Here is an 18,058-nt window from a genome sequence, read left to right as displayed (position 1 = left end):
GTAGATCACTAGAGTACTTAATATTCCTGTCGGTCCTTTTGTTTAAAAATCTCGCTTTTTTTATTTTATTGACATTCAAAATGGAAAAATCTTTGCGTCAGTGCCTATATAATGGGCACACCCTACATCTTGAGGTGGCAAATAGGACTCACTAACAAGTGAATCGCTTCACAATGAATTGCCCCCTCCCCCCGCGTGAATGTATCCACTAAATCGCCCCCACTGCCCTCGCATGAATCAAGACGAGGAGTGAGGAGTAGGATTGCGCGAAGGGGGATATTGATACCGATGCGGACGCCGTAGGAGAGGAGGAAGCTCTGGCAGAGGTTTCCAATGGCATTGGCGATGCACGAAGGCTCTTTGGTGCTGATGGCGATGAGGGCCCCTTATGGCCATGAGCCCTGTGCTGGTGTCACTGGAGCTCCTCAATGGCTTCGCTGAGGCAGTATTCAGCCTCCCAAAGCCAGTTGTTGGCGTCAGCGTTGTCTTGTACAGGCGGTGGGCAATGGTGATGGTGCTGGTGATAGTGAAGGCCCCGCGTGGCCATGGGCCCTGCGCTGGTGTCACTGGAGCTCCTCGATGGCCTCGCGGAGGCAGTCTTCGGCCTCTCTAAGCCGGCTGTCGGCATCGATGTTGTCCTATAGAGGCGACGTTGGCAGAGACGTTGATTTCATTTTGGTCTAAGAGAGTTGGAGGGACCGAATCAAAATGCACGTTTTGTTAAAAAAAAAAAAAATAGAACCCACGTAGGGTGTGCATTGTGTGCACTGCTACATTTTACTCATTCAAAATTATAAACTTAAGATCTCGACTATTTTTACATTGCATGAACACTCAATTAATAAGAATGAGTTTTCTTTTTAATTTGGGGAGGAGGATTTGAACTCTATACCTCTATTTTGGAGGTCAGGGATTATGTCAACCAAGGCGCCACATATCTTTGTCAATAACAATAATGTGTTTTCTGCACATATAAATTCAAGTCGTTTGATTTATTCGGTTCATTTCAAGGCTGCTACTTCATCCTTAATTTAGAATTGTTGAAAAATTCTGCTGACGTTTATGTATTTTATTCAAATTTGTGTATGTATGGTCTTTGTTAGATCGGATTATATATAGATAATAGAATTATCAATCTGGTTTTGTGTAGTACAGGCTTGTGCTACATCTAAGTTATATACATATATATATATATATGTATATAAGTATATCGATCACATTTTCATTTTAATTAACTAGTCGGGAGATTTGTGGGATGCACAGGATCGGTGAACAAAGCGTAATCAAGTAAATATATATTTTTTAATATATGTTATATATTGAGAGATAGAATTTACAAAGGGAATGCGCCAACGTCATTGCGACAGTACTATAAAATCATCAAATTCTATACAGGACGTTTCTCAGTTCTTTCACTCGATCTCGTTTGTTTGATGGTACTCTGCTTTTTATGAAAAAGAAAAGAAAAGGAGCTCATTGTATAATAATCCCAACATAATTAATTAGCTAGCTAGATTATATAATTAGTATCATGAATCTCTGTTTGTCTAGATGCATGCATGGTCATTTATTGCTGGTAGGCTTCCGGGAAGAACAGCTAATGATGCATGTGAAAAACTATTTGGAAAAGATCGCCAGCACAAGAAGGTACTTTCTTGCATAAAAAACGTGAAAGAAAATGCACAAAACGTGGTGAAAGTGAAGCTAATAATTAAACCTCGATCCCGCAACTTCTCAATATGCATTAACAACATACCTCCAACACTGATCCCGTCGGAGAATATGATTCATGACTGGTTGATCGGAATGCTCGTTAGATCATGATAAGGAAGGTGATTAAAGAGACAGTACACGCACCATAAGTGGGTTTGATCACGAGGAGCCCAACACAGATCTTTTGGCGGTAGCACATGGAGAAAAAGTACGGGGAGCTTTTGATGAGGGCAGCCCTAAGCTGGGCTTGCTAATACAGCCTAAATGCAAGTGGGTTTTTTGGGACCGCTCCATATTGTACGCAGCTTATTTTGGGGGGTTTCCTGTAATGGCTTCTTGTGCTGTCCCCTTATTCGATCTCTTCGTTCTCTTCTTGAACCTTATCGATATCTCTCAAATTGATATCCAGATATTTTTCATTTGGTAACAAGTGTCATGTGTGTGTGTGAGTGAGAGAGAGAGAGAGAAGCATGCACGTGGCCATGGGAAAAAGCAGGGGATGTAGTTTGATTGGAGGAGAAACTCTTGTGCATGCATGGGTGTTGGAAGTTCACTGACCAGCCGAGTGTACTTTGGGCGACTCAATACAAATTGAGGTCTAAGACGAAATTTAAGTGAATAATTCTTTTTTTTTTTATGTCGAGGAACCTCTCCAATGCAGAATCATTCGGATCCACCCCTGTAGAGTAAATCTCGATTCCATGCACTTCACTCTCAAAAGTTTTCCTATACGGAACTGGTTATATTATTGATTTTTCACTAGAAGGTGTAGCCCCAAAGGATTGTTTGCACCCATAAGGTGTTGAACCTTAGATTTTGAAGTGAATGATACCTCAAGACTAAGACCTTCACCACTTGCGCCACCCCTTGGGGTTTATTATTCGTAATTATAATACAATAAAATATAAATTATTATATGGAATTTTTTCAAAATTTTCAATAAAATGAGATTTTAATTAAAATATTAAAATATTTTTTTTAATTTATATTTAATATAGCAACTTAAAACGAAGTCTCCGCCTCAATGCAAATTTGTTGCTTCAATTTATTAAAATCTTAAAAAAGTTGTTTAAAAATATAAATAATTCACTATATTAAATATTAAATTTAATATTATGGGGCATTGCACACATTGAAGGATATAAAAATTATTTAAAATTTAATTTAATGAAATGGTCTATATTTAAAACAAATAAAAAAAATAAAAACACCTCAATTATTTTTAGGGCCTTGCATGGGGGCTTAGGCAATGGCCTTGCCATTGAGCCGGCTCTGGTACTTAACCCAGCTTAATCAAATAATCAAGGAAACCAGAAAGTGGGCACTATTGGGTATGTAAGCTGGTCGTATTTGGGTTTAGAGTTTTTTATGTTCTAATTGCCTCGGTTATATATATCTACTATATATATATAAATGCGAATGTTGGATGAACAGTGTTTTTATCTAACATTTTTGTTTCCAATTTTACCCTTACAGTATTCCAAAATTTTGTTCTCTTTCCGTTTATTTTTCTTTTGCCAAGGGGTGGAGGACTGGTGTGGGCTGGGAAGGAGGGTATGGCCGAGGGGTGGAGGTCTGGTGTGTTTGTGGGCGGTGACACTCAGCTATAGGTGGCGAATCTGAGCCGCGAGGTGGGTAAACTGTGTAGAGAAAGGGCGTCCGTGCAGGGGAAGAGGGAGGAGCTACAGGCCTTGGGCTGGGGGAGGAGGAAGGGCTCGGTGGTGCTGTTCGGTGGTTGGTCGTGGTGGTGCGAAATCGTGGCTGGAGGCGGCAATGATGGCTCACAGTGGCAGATCTGGTGGCTGTGCATAGGGAATCCGTGAGAGAGAGAGAGCATGCGAGGGAAGGAGAGGGGGCTGCATCGGGAATTGAAGGAGAGGAAGGAGGCGGTGACCACGACGAGGCTGTGATTGACAGAGTACAGTGTGGTTGCTGGCCACAGTAGATCTAGGACAAAATGTTTTTGCAAGAATGACGAACAGAACATAAAAAAAAAAAATCAAACTTAAAAGTCCAAAGCCACATGTACCACAGAGTGTGAGGCTATATGCAAAAAAAAAAAAAAAAATGGCCCATATTGACTAATTGAAACCGCATATATATTTAACCAAAAAAACATAAGAAGAATCCAACATAGAAAAAGAGAAATGGGAAAAAAAAATATAGCGTAGATCTGAAAAGTATGCTTTCAAATTTGTTGCAACTTGAAAAAATAAATATCTAAGAAAGAATGAAATAAAAGAAGATGCATGTCGAAGCAAACAAAAAATAAACATGCCTCATCCCGTACAAAGAAAACCGTAGAAGAGCATGTATATCCAACCAAAAAAACATAACAATCCAGATCTAAAGAATAAATAATCAGATCTGTAAAATCTCAACAAAAATTGAAACAATGTAAAAAAAAAAAAGGTAAAAATAGATTAAAAATTGGTATTTATTTGAAGGGAGAGAGCTACTTTGTTAGGTCTTATTTTAAGTTGGTCATGAAATTACCAAATAGTCTGATTGCTTTGTTCCTATCGTCTACACCGACTGTATATATTTGTAAACTTATTTCTCCCAAATAGCCTTTCTTTTTTATTTACTTTCCGAAATAAGTTTCATTGATTGTCGAACAAAATGAACTGCAAGAACACAAAAGAAAAACCGCTAACCTTAATCCAATAGGAATACTCAACAAATCAAAACAGAAAAGTGTGTGCTAACAAGACCTCCAATCAAATCAAGACAAAATAAAGCATAAATTATACAACAAAATATAACACAAAAATGTTATCAATGCTGTATAACTTGTAAACCTGTCTGCTCCATTCGAATAGCTCTTATAATGTCTTTTGGAAGGCTATCTCTGGTATTAAATAAATACTATGTACCTTTTGTACCAGTTATCTAATTTGTCTGCAACATGGTTCGTTTTCCTAAAGAAATGAAAAAGACATACCAGAATCGAACGAGCCGTCAATCTAGCCTCTTTCTTGTATCTCTGCTCTGACTTCGCCAAGGAACTTGCCCATCTTTCTTCCACCAATTAACCACTAGCTTAGAATGTGTTTCAACCTCTATGTGATTAATATTCATTTTAGCACATAAACTAAGACCATCAGATAGGGCTTTTATTTCTGTAATGGTGTTTGAATTAATACCATAGAATCTAACAAAAGCAAAAATTATATGACCATTCTCATCTCGAATAATCCCTCCACATCCACTTCGACCTGGATTGCCCAGACTACTGCCATTAATGTTAAGTTTAGCAAATCCCTGTGTCGGGTGCATCCACTTCAATATCTGCATAGATTTTTTTTGGACAAGCATCATCATTAAACCAAGTTGCTGTAAAATCACCCCATCTGAGCATTTGGTGAAGGGCTTATTCGTTTTTTGTGTGAATGAGTTGGGCAAAAAAAATCTTGATCTTGTAGCACACTTGCTCCCTACTTTGAGAAACCCCCTCCAGTCTAGCTTTACATTTGTATAACCACAAAAACCAACTTATTAATTAAAGAAGAATGCCAATCGCAATGTTGATTTGCCAAACCGTCTGAGCCTTGGATAGCCATTGCTGAATTTTACCATGCCATGTATTAGTAGGTACAAGATTTAGACCCAGAGCTGCCTCAAACAAATTCCAAACAAAAGATGGAATCTCTCCCAAAAGTAACGAATGATTTAAAGATTGACAATCAGCCACTTGACAACATTCACATAGAGGCCATAGAAATATGAAACTTCAAAATTAATATCCTGGTCAAAAGGTAGACCTCTAAACATATATATCTGCATAAATATAGAAATTTTACTCGGAATTAATTTATGTCAGATCCATTTAGCCCACGACACTTTTTCTTTAGGATCGTGGTTGTATTGTCAAGCTGAAAAGGTTGTAAAGTTGCCATTCTGCTCCGCTCTCCATATAGGAATATTAGGACATGAGGAATGTTAAATGTGTTGTAACTTCAATTCTTTACAGATGGGGCTCCTCACTATCTCTTGTATTTTCTCCTAGTTACCTCCCATATCAGAAGAACTACTGGTTGATCGACATCTATTGATTCATACTTTTATAGTTGGCTCGACGAAACCATGCAATATATATGTTAATTGCGATATATATATATATATAATATATATATATATTATATATATATATATATATATATATATATATATATATATATATATATATATATATATATATATATTGGATGCACGCATGTGCCAATCTCTAATGTATCAGAATTTATATACAAGTTCACCTGTTGATCAAGAAGTATTTACATTTGGATATAGGGTCCATAGATTTTCGGTATTCCATATTTTATTTGGATGTATGTTCTAATCTCTAATTTATATCAGAATCTTTGCTAATGATCTCTAATGTAATTGGATATATGTGCTAATTAATGATGATCTCTAATCATGTAATGTTTGCATCAAAGTTATATATATATATATATCTATTAATTTTTTGCATTCATGTCTTCTATGTTATTTAATTTATTGTTTTCTTTTATTTGAGTCCTTATTATATAATGTTTAGATCGATGAAGGTTAAAAGCATTGTTAGTTATTTTACGTAACATGCATGCTGTGAATCAGTACTTATTTGAGTCCTTTATATATGTAGGAGTGTTTTGGATGGATGATGAGTTCTTGTCCCTAATATGTGTCCATATTGTTAAACTATAATTACTTTTAACTATAATTGCTGTAAATAGTTCTATTTGTTGCAAATAGTTATTTTTAACGAAAGGCATGCATGTCGTTGGTAATATTCATATAATTTGCATTAACGATCATGATATCATTGTAAATATTTATATTTGCAACTATAACCCTATAGTACTCGAGAATGGATTACATAATAGCAAAGGATATTGTACAAGTTATCGTGAAGATAGTCCCAACGATGATAAGTTCAACTTGCAACAATAAAATCTCCTTGCAAATAGTCAGAAAATATGACTAATGAACTTAAAACACCTTCAATTTTGGTACAAATGCTTCAAAATTTATTTACTTATATTATACACTGTAACGCAAGTAGTGAACACTTGTAAACCTTAAAATGTTGATACTAAACGTATACAGGCGCAATAACGTCGTAACTCTTTATTCTGTAAATATAAGCATCCAGCAGCGCCCCTTTGTCCACCTTATAATCTGCTAAATCCTTTTAGATTTAATATTTCTGGATCGGGAGCACTATTATTTGCCTTTTCGTATTCACACGACCAGATTGCATAGCCAGCACGCACCACTAATCTGAAGTTTTACCTTGAAACTTTTGTAGATGATCAGCTTAATTTAATTACTACAACATCACCCTCGAGTACTGCGGCTAGTTAAGGTGATCGGCAGATTTTCATCGTCTGGCCCTGTTGGATAGTGAAAGAGTCTATTATCTCATCTCATTATTACAACTACTTTTTAAATTTTCACATAATATAATAAAAAAAAAATTCAACATTTTTTAACTCCAAAACAATATTAACAATATTAAAAAATAATATTTTAACAATATTTTATTCAACTTTCAATTTTTATCTCAACTCATTTCATCTGATCAACTCACCATACAAATGGCGTAAAGCTTCAATTTCATGTCACTATAAGAAAAACAGGTATTTGTGGCTATTTTTTTTTCAATAAAAATGACTATTTACGACGAAAATATATTTATTTTAGTTAAAAATAGTCATTTCGTTAGAAATAATTAGTCGTAAATAAATAATTTTCTTATAATATGTGTTTTCATAGTCATGCATTGGACTCCCTGCCATGTACCCATTCACGTACGTACGTACCCCGAATTAATTCGATTAGTCATATACATGTTAGGGTCGATAAATATTACTGATTAAAAAAGTGGATAATTTTTTCAAGAACTACATTGTAATATATATATATATATAATATATAATATATATATATATATTATATATGAAACAGATCACTTGGGTGTTGCAAGGAATTAATGAAGTATTTTTTTCTTTATAGTGGACAGAAACAAAAACAAACACAAAAAATTTAAGAATTCGGCTTACATCTCTCGAGGAAAAAAAAAGTTGATATCGTCTGTTCAATAACTAAGACAGACATGATTATTTCAGTTGATATAACTAAAAAAATAGAGTAAGGAATCTATGAAAAGCTGGAGAAAACGTACGTAGAGTATATAAAACCACCTCTTGCATGAATAGCATATATACACGTGTGGATAAAAAAAAACACACACACACATCGAAGGACGTAACTAAACATGCATTGGGTTATACTTTTTTTGAGGAAGGTATGAAATTGAATGAGAGGTTCACAGAGGGAAGCGAACCGCACCGCCACGAAACAACATTTAAAAGAAGAGTAGCAGAGAAACTAATGGAAACCAGCCGTGAGAAAATAGCAAAGAGGTTGTTGCGCCCAGCCGACTCTTTTTTGGGAAAAAGAAGAAAAGAAAGGAAAGAAACGTATCCACCAGTCCCGTCACTTCCACCACCTCAAAAATCAAACCAAAGAAGGAGAAGAACAAGAACAACATCTCGTAGCAGAAGAACCACCATTCTCTTAAGGCGGTGGCGGGTTCAAGATCGATGCTGAAGATCAAAAGGGTTCCGACCGTTGTTTCGAATTACCAGGAGGACAATATTTCGGAGAGCGCCTCGGGGTGCGGCCGGAATTGCCTGGGAAAGTGCTGCTTACCTGGTACGCTTGTGTAATTTCCCAATTTTTTAGTAAATAATTGTTTGTGGAAATAAATAAACTTGTGGGTTTAGTTATTTTTGTGTGTTTTTCTTATTCCTTCAATGTGGATTTTGTTCCGGTCTAAGAAAATTCTAATTAGAGGAATAGAAAACCTCAGGTGCAAAAAGATTTATTTTTTAGTTGAATTTAAAGATAGTTTTGATGTTATTGATATCGTTCTCTCTCTCTTTTTTTTTTTTCCCTTCAACTTCTGAGGAAATCATCTAGGTGTATTAACATTAAGCTAAAGTTCCCATTGATTCCTGAGCAAGATATTTAGAAAAAGAAAATTGAATCTTTCTCTGCATTCTTTTCATTCATTTCTTGGATCGTACTCGAACGGTTATTTCAATTAAAGCCCAAACAACCCGTATCTAGGCGCGGTCTTCAGTAACCACTTGAAAAAAAAAAAAAAAAAAAAAACCTAAATATCAATGGTTGAAGACTTGATTGATTACATCTTCTCTTTACTTTCTTGCCTTTTCTTTGCAACCAAGGAGAACATACTGAAAACCATTGCTAAGGAATTTTTCCCAACTAATATTGCTGTTGAAACAAACATAGCCCATCTTTAGTTTTAATTGGCCAATGTTTAGATGGTAAGATAAGATGATTTCAAATAAAAGTTAAAAGTTGAATAAAATATTATTATAATATTATTTTTTAATATTATTGTTATTGTTATTTTGAGATTTGAAAAAGTATAATTATTTATTATATTTTGTATGAGAATTTGATAAAGTTGTAATGATGAGATGAGATAAGTTGAGATGATTTCTCAATCCAAATGGGCGTTTTTTCTCAACATTTTGTTTGTGTATTTATTTGATTTGTTGATTCAGTTTCAAGACTTTCGCTATATGCATTCAAGATACAAACAGAGGATCCTATTAAAGATGGCAATGTTAACTCGTCTGAGGAACAACCTCCAATATCTTTCCTCCACAATTTGTTGCTTGGACAGTGGGAGGATCGAATGAGCCGAGGCCTTTTTCGCTATGACGTAACTACCTGTGAGACAAAGATTCTCCATTGCAAATACGGATTCATTGCCCAGCTGAATGAAGGACGCCACCAGAAGAAACGACCCACTGAGTTTAGGGTTGACCGGGTTCTTCATCCTTTTGATGACAATAAATTCAATTTCACCAAAGTTGGCCAAGAAGAGGTGCTTTTCAGGTTTGAACCAAACAATGACAAGAGCTACTTCTGCCCCAGCTCAGAAGTAGCTTCAGATTTGCAGTCCCCTAGTGTTGTTGTCATCAATGTAAGCATATTTAATATTAGTACCGCACGATTTTCTCTATTGAGCTTATGTCTCTGTAGGACGTGAGATTTTGCTTAAGGTGGAATTGGATTTTGATTATCAGGTGAGCCCAATTGAGTATGGGCATGTTCTTCTTATACCCCGTGTTCTCAACTGCTTATCACAAAGGATTGATCCTGAAAGCTTCTTGCTTGCTCTTCATCTGGCTAAAGAAGCTGCAGATCCCTTCTTCAGAGTGGGTTACAACAGTTTGGGTGCTTTTGCTACTATTAACCACCTGCACTTCCAAGTATGTTTTCTTATCTTATTGGCCTATATAGATTTAAATCTAAATCTAATGCTGATATATTAAGTTGATCGAAATCTTAACTTCTGGTTATTGATTGTTTAATTTCTACACAGGCGTACTACTTGGCAGTGTCCTTCCCAGTTGAGAAAGCTCCAAGTCAAAGGATACTTGCTAAGAAGGGGCTGCATAACAAAGGAGTGATTGTTTCGCAGCTCTTGTATTATCCAGTGCGAGGTCTTGTTTTTGAGGGTGGAAATACGATAAGGGATTTGTCTGATGTAGTAGCTAGTTCTTGCATTTGCTTGCAGAACAACAACATCCCTTTCAACATTCTCATCTCTGATTGTGGGAAAAGAATCTTTCTCTTCCCTCAGGTATTGTTCCTCCTTATAACTGCATTTTCTGACATGGTATCTTCTTGGTGGCTTGGTGGGTTTTTTAAGCATTTAGTCACTTTACAGATAAAAAGGAAAGAGTTTAAATCTTACAGTTAGACTCTAGAGTAGCTCCATCTATTGAAACGAAAATTTGTGACTGAATAAAAGAATTCAGTGGTATCTAGCTAGGTAATAGATGAAAATTCCTGCACTTTTGTCCGCTATAGTTTGATGGTTTTTTTTTTTTAATATATAATATGTTAATTTATGGAAGTGCAGAGATTTACATGGTCTTGGCCGTATTGTACTCAATCACAAGGGAGGACATATTATGCTTTCTGCCTTTGTTGTTTCCATCATGCGGGAGAATATATTAATAGGACAGAACCATTAGATTCTTAACCTCTTCTCTGTGTCGATAAACTAGGTCCATCCTTATGGTGCCTGTGACCAAGGCAACATGCCCTAGTTGATGTTGCCACAAAAGTGTTGGTAGTGTTAGCAATTGGCAATAAATTTCACGTCTAATTGCAGCTGTGTAGGACGTCTTTTTGAAGTCTCTTTCACCTAATTCAAACTCACTGTTCTGAATATCTTCTTTGAAGTAGCTCAGTTTTGTATGTGTCAAGTTAAAATTCTGATAAGCTTAATTAGACCCGTTTGGTGGATCTCTCACCCCTGTAAAAGTTAATTTCTTCATTTACTCTAGCCTGTATTGGGGAATACCCGGCAGAGGGTCAGGGCAGCCACCCTTGCAACTTAGGATACCCGGAAATGGGCATGGCACACATAATGAGACACACTGATTACCCTAGTGATAGTTTGCCAAGTACCTCCCGATGATATTGTGCTTTTCTTTTGGTGGAAAGACTAATTGGTTGCTTCTTCTATGTCAGTGTTTCGCAGAGAAACAAGCACTTGGAGAAGTAAGCCAGGATATCTTAGACACTCAGGTAAACCCTGCCGTGTGGGAAATCAGCGGACACATAGTGCTGAAGCGAAGGAAGGATTTTGATGATGCATCCGAGGCATATGCATGGAGACTTCTTTCTGAGGTTTCTTTATCAGAAGACAGGTTCCAAGAGGTGAAGGCTTGTATACTTGAAGCAGCAGGCTTGCAGGAAGCAAATGTTGAGAATACCTTAAACAAGGAAGAATCTCTTTACAAGCCGCCTGCTGGTCGAGCTGCCCCGCATTTACCTCGGGATTGTCTAGTCCATCAATGAAGGGGAGGCTGAGGATAAAGGTATTCTCTTTAGCAGGCTATTTCCAATGAAATGTTGCAGCAGCTTCGGATAGGAAGAAAGGAATCACCGTAATCTGCGATTGCAGTCGGATGGATGTCTACGAGTTTTTCATAGTTGGACAGTACTATTGCTACATGTTTTAGCACATATTCAACAGGAAATTGTGTTGAATTCTTAAAATTTTGGGTTTTATAGCATTTTTTACAACCATCAGATGTCTAGTCATGTCGTCTCCTGATCAGTGATCAGCAGCATAATAAATCTTCTTGTAACGATTTTTTGTTGCTAGTCTCTGCAAGATAGTAATTAATTACTTCATATGCTTGTTTGTGTTTGAACGTTGACTCTACTGATTCGCGGTGATTGTGACAATTAAAGAACAAAAAACCTACACAACTTTTTACTATTCACATAATCTCTACACACCACACTTTTTTTAATTTTTATTATTTTTTTCTTTTATCAAATATTTAATATATAAATAATGAATAGAAAAATTGAATTAGTTTAAAAAAAATATTAAAAAATATTAAAATTTTAAAAAAATATGGTTTGTGGAGGTTGGGAGATTGTGTAGCATTGCTCATTAAAGAAATGCAGCATGCGTCATCAAACTTGTTAATGCCAAAAATCGCACAACAGTCTGGAAGGAGAGAAAGAGTCATTTATGACCCGCTATGACGATTTGGGCCTCAATCGGTGTGATCTAGAGTCCATGGCATGGTCTAGTGCGGCCGTGCTTACGTTTATGACAGTGAATGAAAAATAAATACTGAGAATATAAAAGGGAGGGGAGATACAGATTTACGTGGTTCATAATAAAAAGCCTATGCTCACGGGGGTTTTGGAGAGGGAGTATCCACTATGATAAGTTTGTTTTACAGTTTCTCATAACATCTCATTTTTTATTGTACAATGGAGACCTTTTTCTCCATATCCACTACGAGACATTTTTCTAGAGGTTGAAGAAGCTGAAGAAGAAGTGAAAAAAATCTCCCTGAAATCATCTAGCCGTTTCCTTTTATATGGCCCCTCTTTTTACGTGCCTCTAGGGAGTGGTGATGATTGATCGTCTTTCCTTTGCATATCTCACATCCTCTATTATCTCCACTTTATCATTTTTTTTCTTCCCGTTCCTTTCTCCTGACACCCTTATTTCCCTTGTCCACTCATTGTCTCTCATTCCTCTCTCTTCATTTGTCTTCTAGTGATGGGATCTCTCCCCTTGGGCTGGGCTCTTCTGGGCCTGATATATTTTACCCATTCCAGTTGCCCGAGACTTTTAAGGGTGCCAATTGTTAATGCCAAAAATCGCACAACAGTCCAGAAGGGGAGAAATAGTCATTTTTGGCCCGTTATGATGATTTGGGCCTCAATTGATGTGGTCTGGAACCCCCGGCGTGGTCCGGTGCGGCTCGTCCATGGCAGTGAATGAAAAATAAATACTGAGAATATAAAAGAGAGAGACACACAGATTTACATGGTTCGGCATAAAACCTACGTCCACGAGGGTTTTAAGGAGGGAGTATCCGCTATGATAAGCTTGTTTTATAGTCTCACCGTCTCTCATTTCTTACTGTACAATGAAGATATTGAATATATTTGTTGGATAAGATGTTCTCGCTAGAGCCCCTTTTCTAGAGGTTGAAGAAGCTAAAGAAGAAGCCTAAGTCGAAATCGAAAAAATCCCCCTCAAATCGTCTGGGCATTTCCTTTTATCTACCCTCTCTTTCGTGTGCCCCTAGGGAGTGGTAAGGATTGTCCGTCTTTCCTTTGCGTATCTGACATCCTCTTTTCTCTCCACTTTTTCCATTTTTCTTCTCATCCCTTTCTCCTAACACCCTCATTTTCTTTGTCTCATCCTTGTCTCTTATTTCTCTCTTTTCCTTTACATTCTAGTGATGAGATCTTCCCCTTGGACTGGGCTCTTCTGAGATTGGTATATTTTACCCATTCCAAAACTTTTCAAATTCAGTTAGTTTTGGTTTACGGTAATTGGACTAATACATTCTATAGCAACTTCGAAATGCTCATGCGGAATCGAGCAAGTGCTACAAACGTATGGTTGGTCAAGAGATTGGATGAATAAAGCTACTGGACAAAGCATTCGAAATTGGTTCATCAAGCTCAAATTCGAGTTGATTATTTTATAGAATGTATCTATGAATATAAAATTGTGATCAATTATTAAATGATATAACTCGTATAAACTTATCTGAACTAGTATAAGTTTATATCAACACAAATAACTTCTTCATATTTATTATTTTTAACTTTATGAAGGGAACATTGTAAGTACTTAAAAATATAAGATGAAATCATACTCTAGTATTTTTTTAACTGGAATATGCATGTTACTTGAATAAACATTATAAATATTGTCATGGATATATGGCCAGAAATGTAAATTATATAAACATATCTACTAACTTAAATTAAGTTTATTTTTAAATTTTATAGATGAAGTTATAATATATAATATAAAAATGTACTTTGTCAAAGTTAAATCACTCTTTTTTCTTTTTCTTTTTTTTTTAAAAAAAAAAAAAAAGAAATATCTCCTCAATTTATTAAAAACCATCGCCTAAGGCGAAGGAATACCAACATTACAAAACCAACCAATAAACCAAAGAGCCTAAATCAATAAATCAACCAACAAATATCTATGTTCGAAAACTTTGCAATCCCGACTTATCCATCCGAACAATTCCCCTCAACAATCTAGGCAAATTCTGATCACCTTCATAGCAAATGGACCTCCCTTCCTCACCTTGTCTTGCAAGAAAATCTGCCGCTTGGTTTCCTTCACAAAATTGATGACCCACCATGTAATTAACCCCGTCAAGTTCCTTAAGTAAATCATCCCAAAAATCCCACAAGTACCAAATCGAACAATGACCCTGAATGAGCCAGTCTACCACCAATTTAGAATCACTCTCAATGATCACATTAAAAAAATTAAGTTGTTTATACAAAACCACACCTTCTTGAATGACTCTTAACTCAGCTTCATTATTAGTACCATGCCCAAAGTGAGCGGAGAAAGCCCCCTGGACCTTGCCAAAAGTATCCCTTATCACTCCCCCACCTCTGCAGATTTCCACGGCAACTCCCATCACAGTTTAATTTAAACCAGCCAGTAGGAGGTCTTGTCCAAGCCACCAAACGATGTCGACAGAACAATTTTTCTAGCTGAGGCACACCCAGGTTGCGTAGGATTTGTTCATCATGCAAAGACAATGGACCAGATGCCGCCAAATCACCTGCAATTGTACGTGTCTAGTATTTTACCGTCCACCAAACAGACTCAATTGAATCATGCACCCCTTCCATACGAGCCCTACACCCTCCTTGTCCATAACCTCCATGTTATCAAGCAAGGGATTAGACCAAGCAAAATACCTTTGACAGAGGACATCTTTGCACAACTAAACCAGACCGATACTCTCGCCCACCAAGACGTCAAACGCAACTTAGGAATTCCCATCTCTATGCTAGCTTTTTCCCATACAAGACTTGCAAACTCACCTCAGCTCAAAACGTGACCAATTGTTTCCATATTTCTAATTGCACAACAATCACAACACGAGGCCATCAATACACCCCTACTTTGCACCCTCTCATCCACCATTAAAGCTCAATATCAGGCTTTCCAAACACATACAGACACCCTTTTTCAGAAGCAACTTATTCCATATCCACTCATGCCACTATAATGGTTCCCCTCTTAGTCTAACCACTTCCCAAGCACTGGTTGAAGAGAAAGCATCATCCTTGGATGGTTTCCCAATAAAAGCACCGGGCCCTGCCTTTCCCATTGAGATACTCTGAATTATTTCAACCGTGATCTCTACTGCCACCAGGTCCACCAACTGATCATAATCCCAGGTACTATTGGACCAACAATCCTTTAGTTACAGCTTCTTATTTTCAATATCCTCCACACGGGCCGAAAGAGGACCCGATACAAGCCATCTATCAAACCAAAATGAAGCATTTCCACCCTAACCAGAACCTGCATGTTCTCAATGACTATAGGTAAAACCGAAACAATTGATTTCCAGAACCTAGAACCTGATGAGGAGGCAAGAACAAGATGATTGGACTACAAATATTTTGCATGAAAGAAATCAATCCACATATTATTCATTGACATAATCCTCCAAGCAAACTTCATGTGCACCGATCTTTGAATTTTCAATAGATCCCTCAGCCCCAAACCTCCCTTATTTATTGGTTTAAACCAAATAAAATGGAATTTATCTGTTGTTAGGTAACCAACGGCACATTATTAATCGAGAGTAAATGTATAGCCATACTCGAAAGGACATGGTGCAACAAAATCAGTCATCCCCCTTGTGATAGAATTTTAGCCTTCTATCCCGCTACCTTATTACAAATTTTAGTAACAAGAGGTTCCAAAATTATCGCCGTAAGCCTCCCCACAACATTTGGTACCCCCAAATAAGTCACTGGGAAACTTCATTCTTTAAAGCCCATCAGTCTCATCAAAGCACGTTTACAGGAAGGATTAATATGCTTGGAAGGATAAAATGCAGATTTTTCTTTGTTAATACTCTAACCTGACCATCTTTGATAAATTTCCAGTGTCTCAATGAGCCTCTTCACTGACCTTCTAAGTTCTACCACCTTTCACAAAAATTAAAATATTATCCGTATATAGCAAATGGGAAATCAAAGGCGCACTAATCGGATGGAAAAATCTACCAATCTGGCCCTCTACAAAATTCTTTTTTAACAATCACGTTAAGACTTCTTCCATTACAATAAATAAATAAGGAGATAACGGATCTCTTTGCTTTAAACCTTGAGAAGGTTGAAAAAAACCTTTTGAAGGTTCCGTTCATCATTACTGAAAACCATGAAGACCAAACACACTCTCCAATTAATCTGCAGAAATTAGGAGAAAAACCAAAAGCTTTGAAAACCACCAAAAGGAAATTCCAGCCCACCCGATCATACGCCTTAACCATATCAGTTTTCACCATTACATTACCTCCCATGAATTTCTTATTCAAAGAATACGTCATTTCTTAAGCACGCGTGATATTCTTAAAAGTACTACGCTCAGGAACAAAAGCATCTTGTTCAGGTGAAACCAACTTATGTAAAAATCCCGTCATCTGCTAAACAAGGATCTTCGAAAAAATCTTATAAACTACCGAACAAATACTAATAAGACGAAATTAGATAATAAATCACTCACGAATAGGCCTAATTAGATAATAAATACGCTAGTTCTGAACATAAAATGTAACTTAATGATAAATTTCGAACTCAACTCACGTTGGAATAAAAGTTATATATAAAAGAAACCAGTTTGATTATCCGCTACTCACCCAAACTCAATTCATTTTCGCTGCTTGATAACACATGCTGAACTTTTCAAGTAACCTTTTAACTTGCGCAAGTTAGTTTAGAGTCTGAACAGAGTGTCATGCAAAGGAAATGAAGGGAAGATTCTGAAAAAGAAAACGAGAGAGGCTGAATTAAAGATGAACGTACAAAATTACAGGTAACTAGCAGGCGTGGAATCAATGAAGCTGGTTCTCAACAAATTCTTAAGGAAAATGCTGGAGCTCCCGCTGGGGGCTCCCGCTGAGAGCTCCCGCTGGAGCTCCAGTGTATTTTATTATATATTTTTTTTAATTTTTTTTTTATATAGATGTTTTTAATAATTTTAAATATTTTTAAAAAATAAAAAAATTTATAATATTATTAAATAATACTTGCTTAATCACGAAGTAAAATAAAAAATTATAAAAAAATATTTTATATTTTACTTCGTGATTAAGGAAGTATTTTTTAATAACTTTTTTTTTACTTTTTGATTAAGAAAGTATTTTTAATGATGTTCTAAATTTATTTTATTTTTTAAAAAATATTAAAAAATATTAAAAAAAATTATATAAAAAATAACTTAAAAAAAAACATATACAATATATACTACAGCCCCCAGCGGGAGGTCCCAGCGGGAGCCCCCAGCGGGGGCTGTAGCATGATCCAATTCTTAATGATATATTACAACGTGGTGTACGTAAGAGGTACTGGGGCAGAGATCAGAGAGGGAGAGAGAGAGGAGCGTACGAGTTAACTGATCATCAGAATAGCAAGCATGTGGAAATAAAATCTCAACTGTCCATTGATTACATTGCCTCATTAACCTAATAAGAAAGCTCCAGCTTTTAGTTGTCTATATTTATTAATATTAACTTATTTACGAATCCACCAACTAATTAACCATTACTTTAGCTTAGAAAAAATAATGAAAAATGTATAAAAAAATAATGATAATTATAGATCAGATTAAAATCAAACACTTTATAAGTAGCATTCATGATTTGATCTCCCGATTGATCTCAATTACCTCTTATATAAAATAGCTACAATTTATTTCAAA

At 36.2% G+C, this 18,058-nt stretch overlaps 1 protein-coding gene across 1 annotated transcript; it reads left to right on the top strand.

Moving 5' to 3' along the window:
* The first annotated feature begins 8,118 nt into the window (after positions 1-8,118).
* Positions 8,119-11,953, top strand: LOC108987964 (GDP-L-galactose phosphorylase 2-like). The gene is made up of 5 exons (XM_018961046.2): positions 8,119-8,418; positions 9,300-9,724; positions 9,828-10,013; positions 10,127-10,387; positions 11,287-11,953. The coding sequence occupies exons 1-5, from the start codon at positions 8,307-8,309 to the stop codon at positions 11,614-11,616; spliced, it is 1,314 nt and encodes a 437-aa protein (XP_018816591.1). The 5' UTR covers positions 8,119-8,306; the 3' UTR covers positions 11,617-11,953.
* The last annotated feature ends 6,105 nt before the right edge of the window (positions 11,954-18,058 follow it).

Source organism: Juglans regia, chromosome 1, assembly GCF_001411555.2.
Source record: "Juglans regia cultivar Chandler chromosome 1, Walnut 2.0, whole genome shotgun sequence".
In the NCBI taxonomy this organism is placed as follows: domain Eukaryota; kingdom Viridiplantae; phylum Streptophyta; class Magnoliopsida; order Fagales; family Juglandaceae; genus Juglans; species Juglans regia.
The sequence above is the reverse complement of the archived record's forward strand: the minus strand, read 5'-3'. Positions and strand labels throughout refer to the sequence as shown.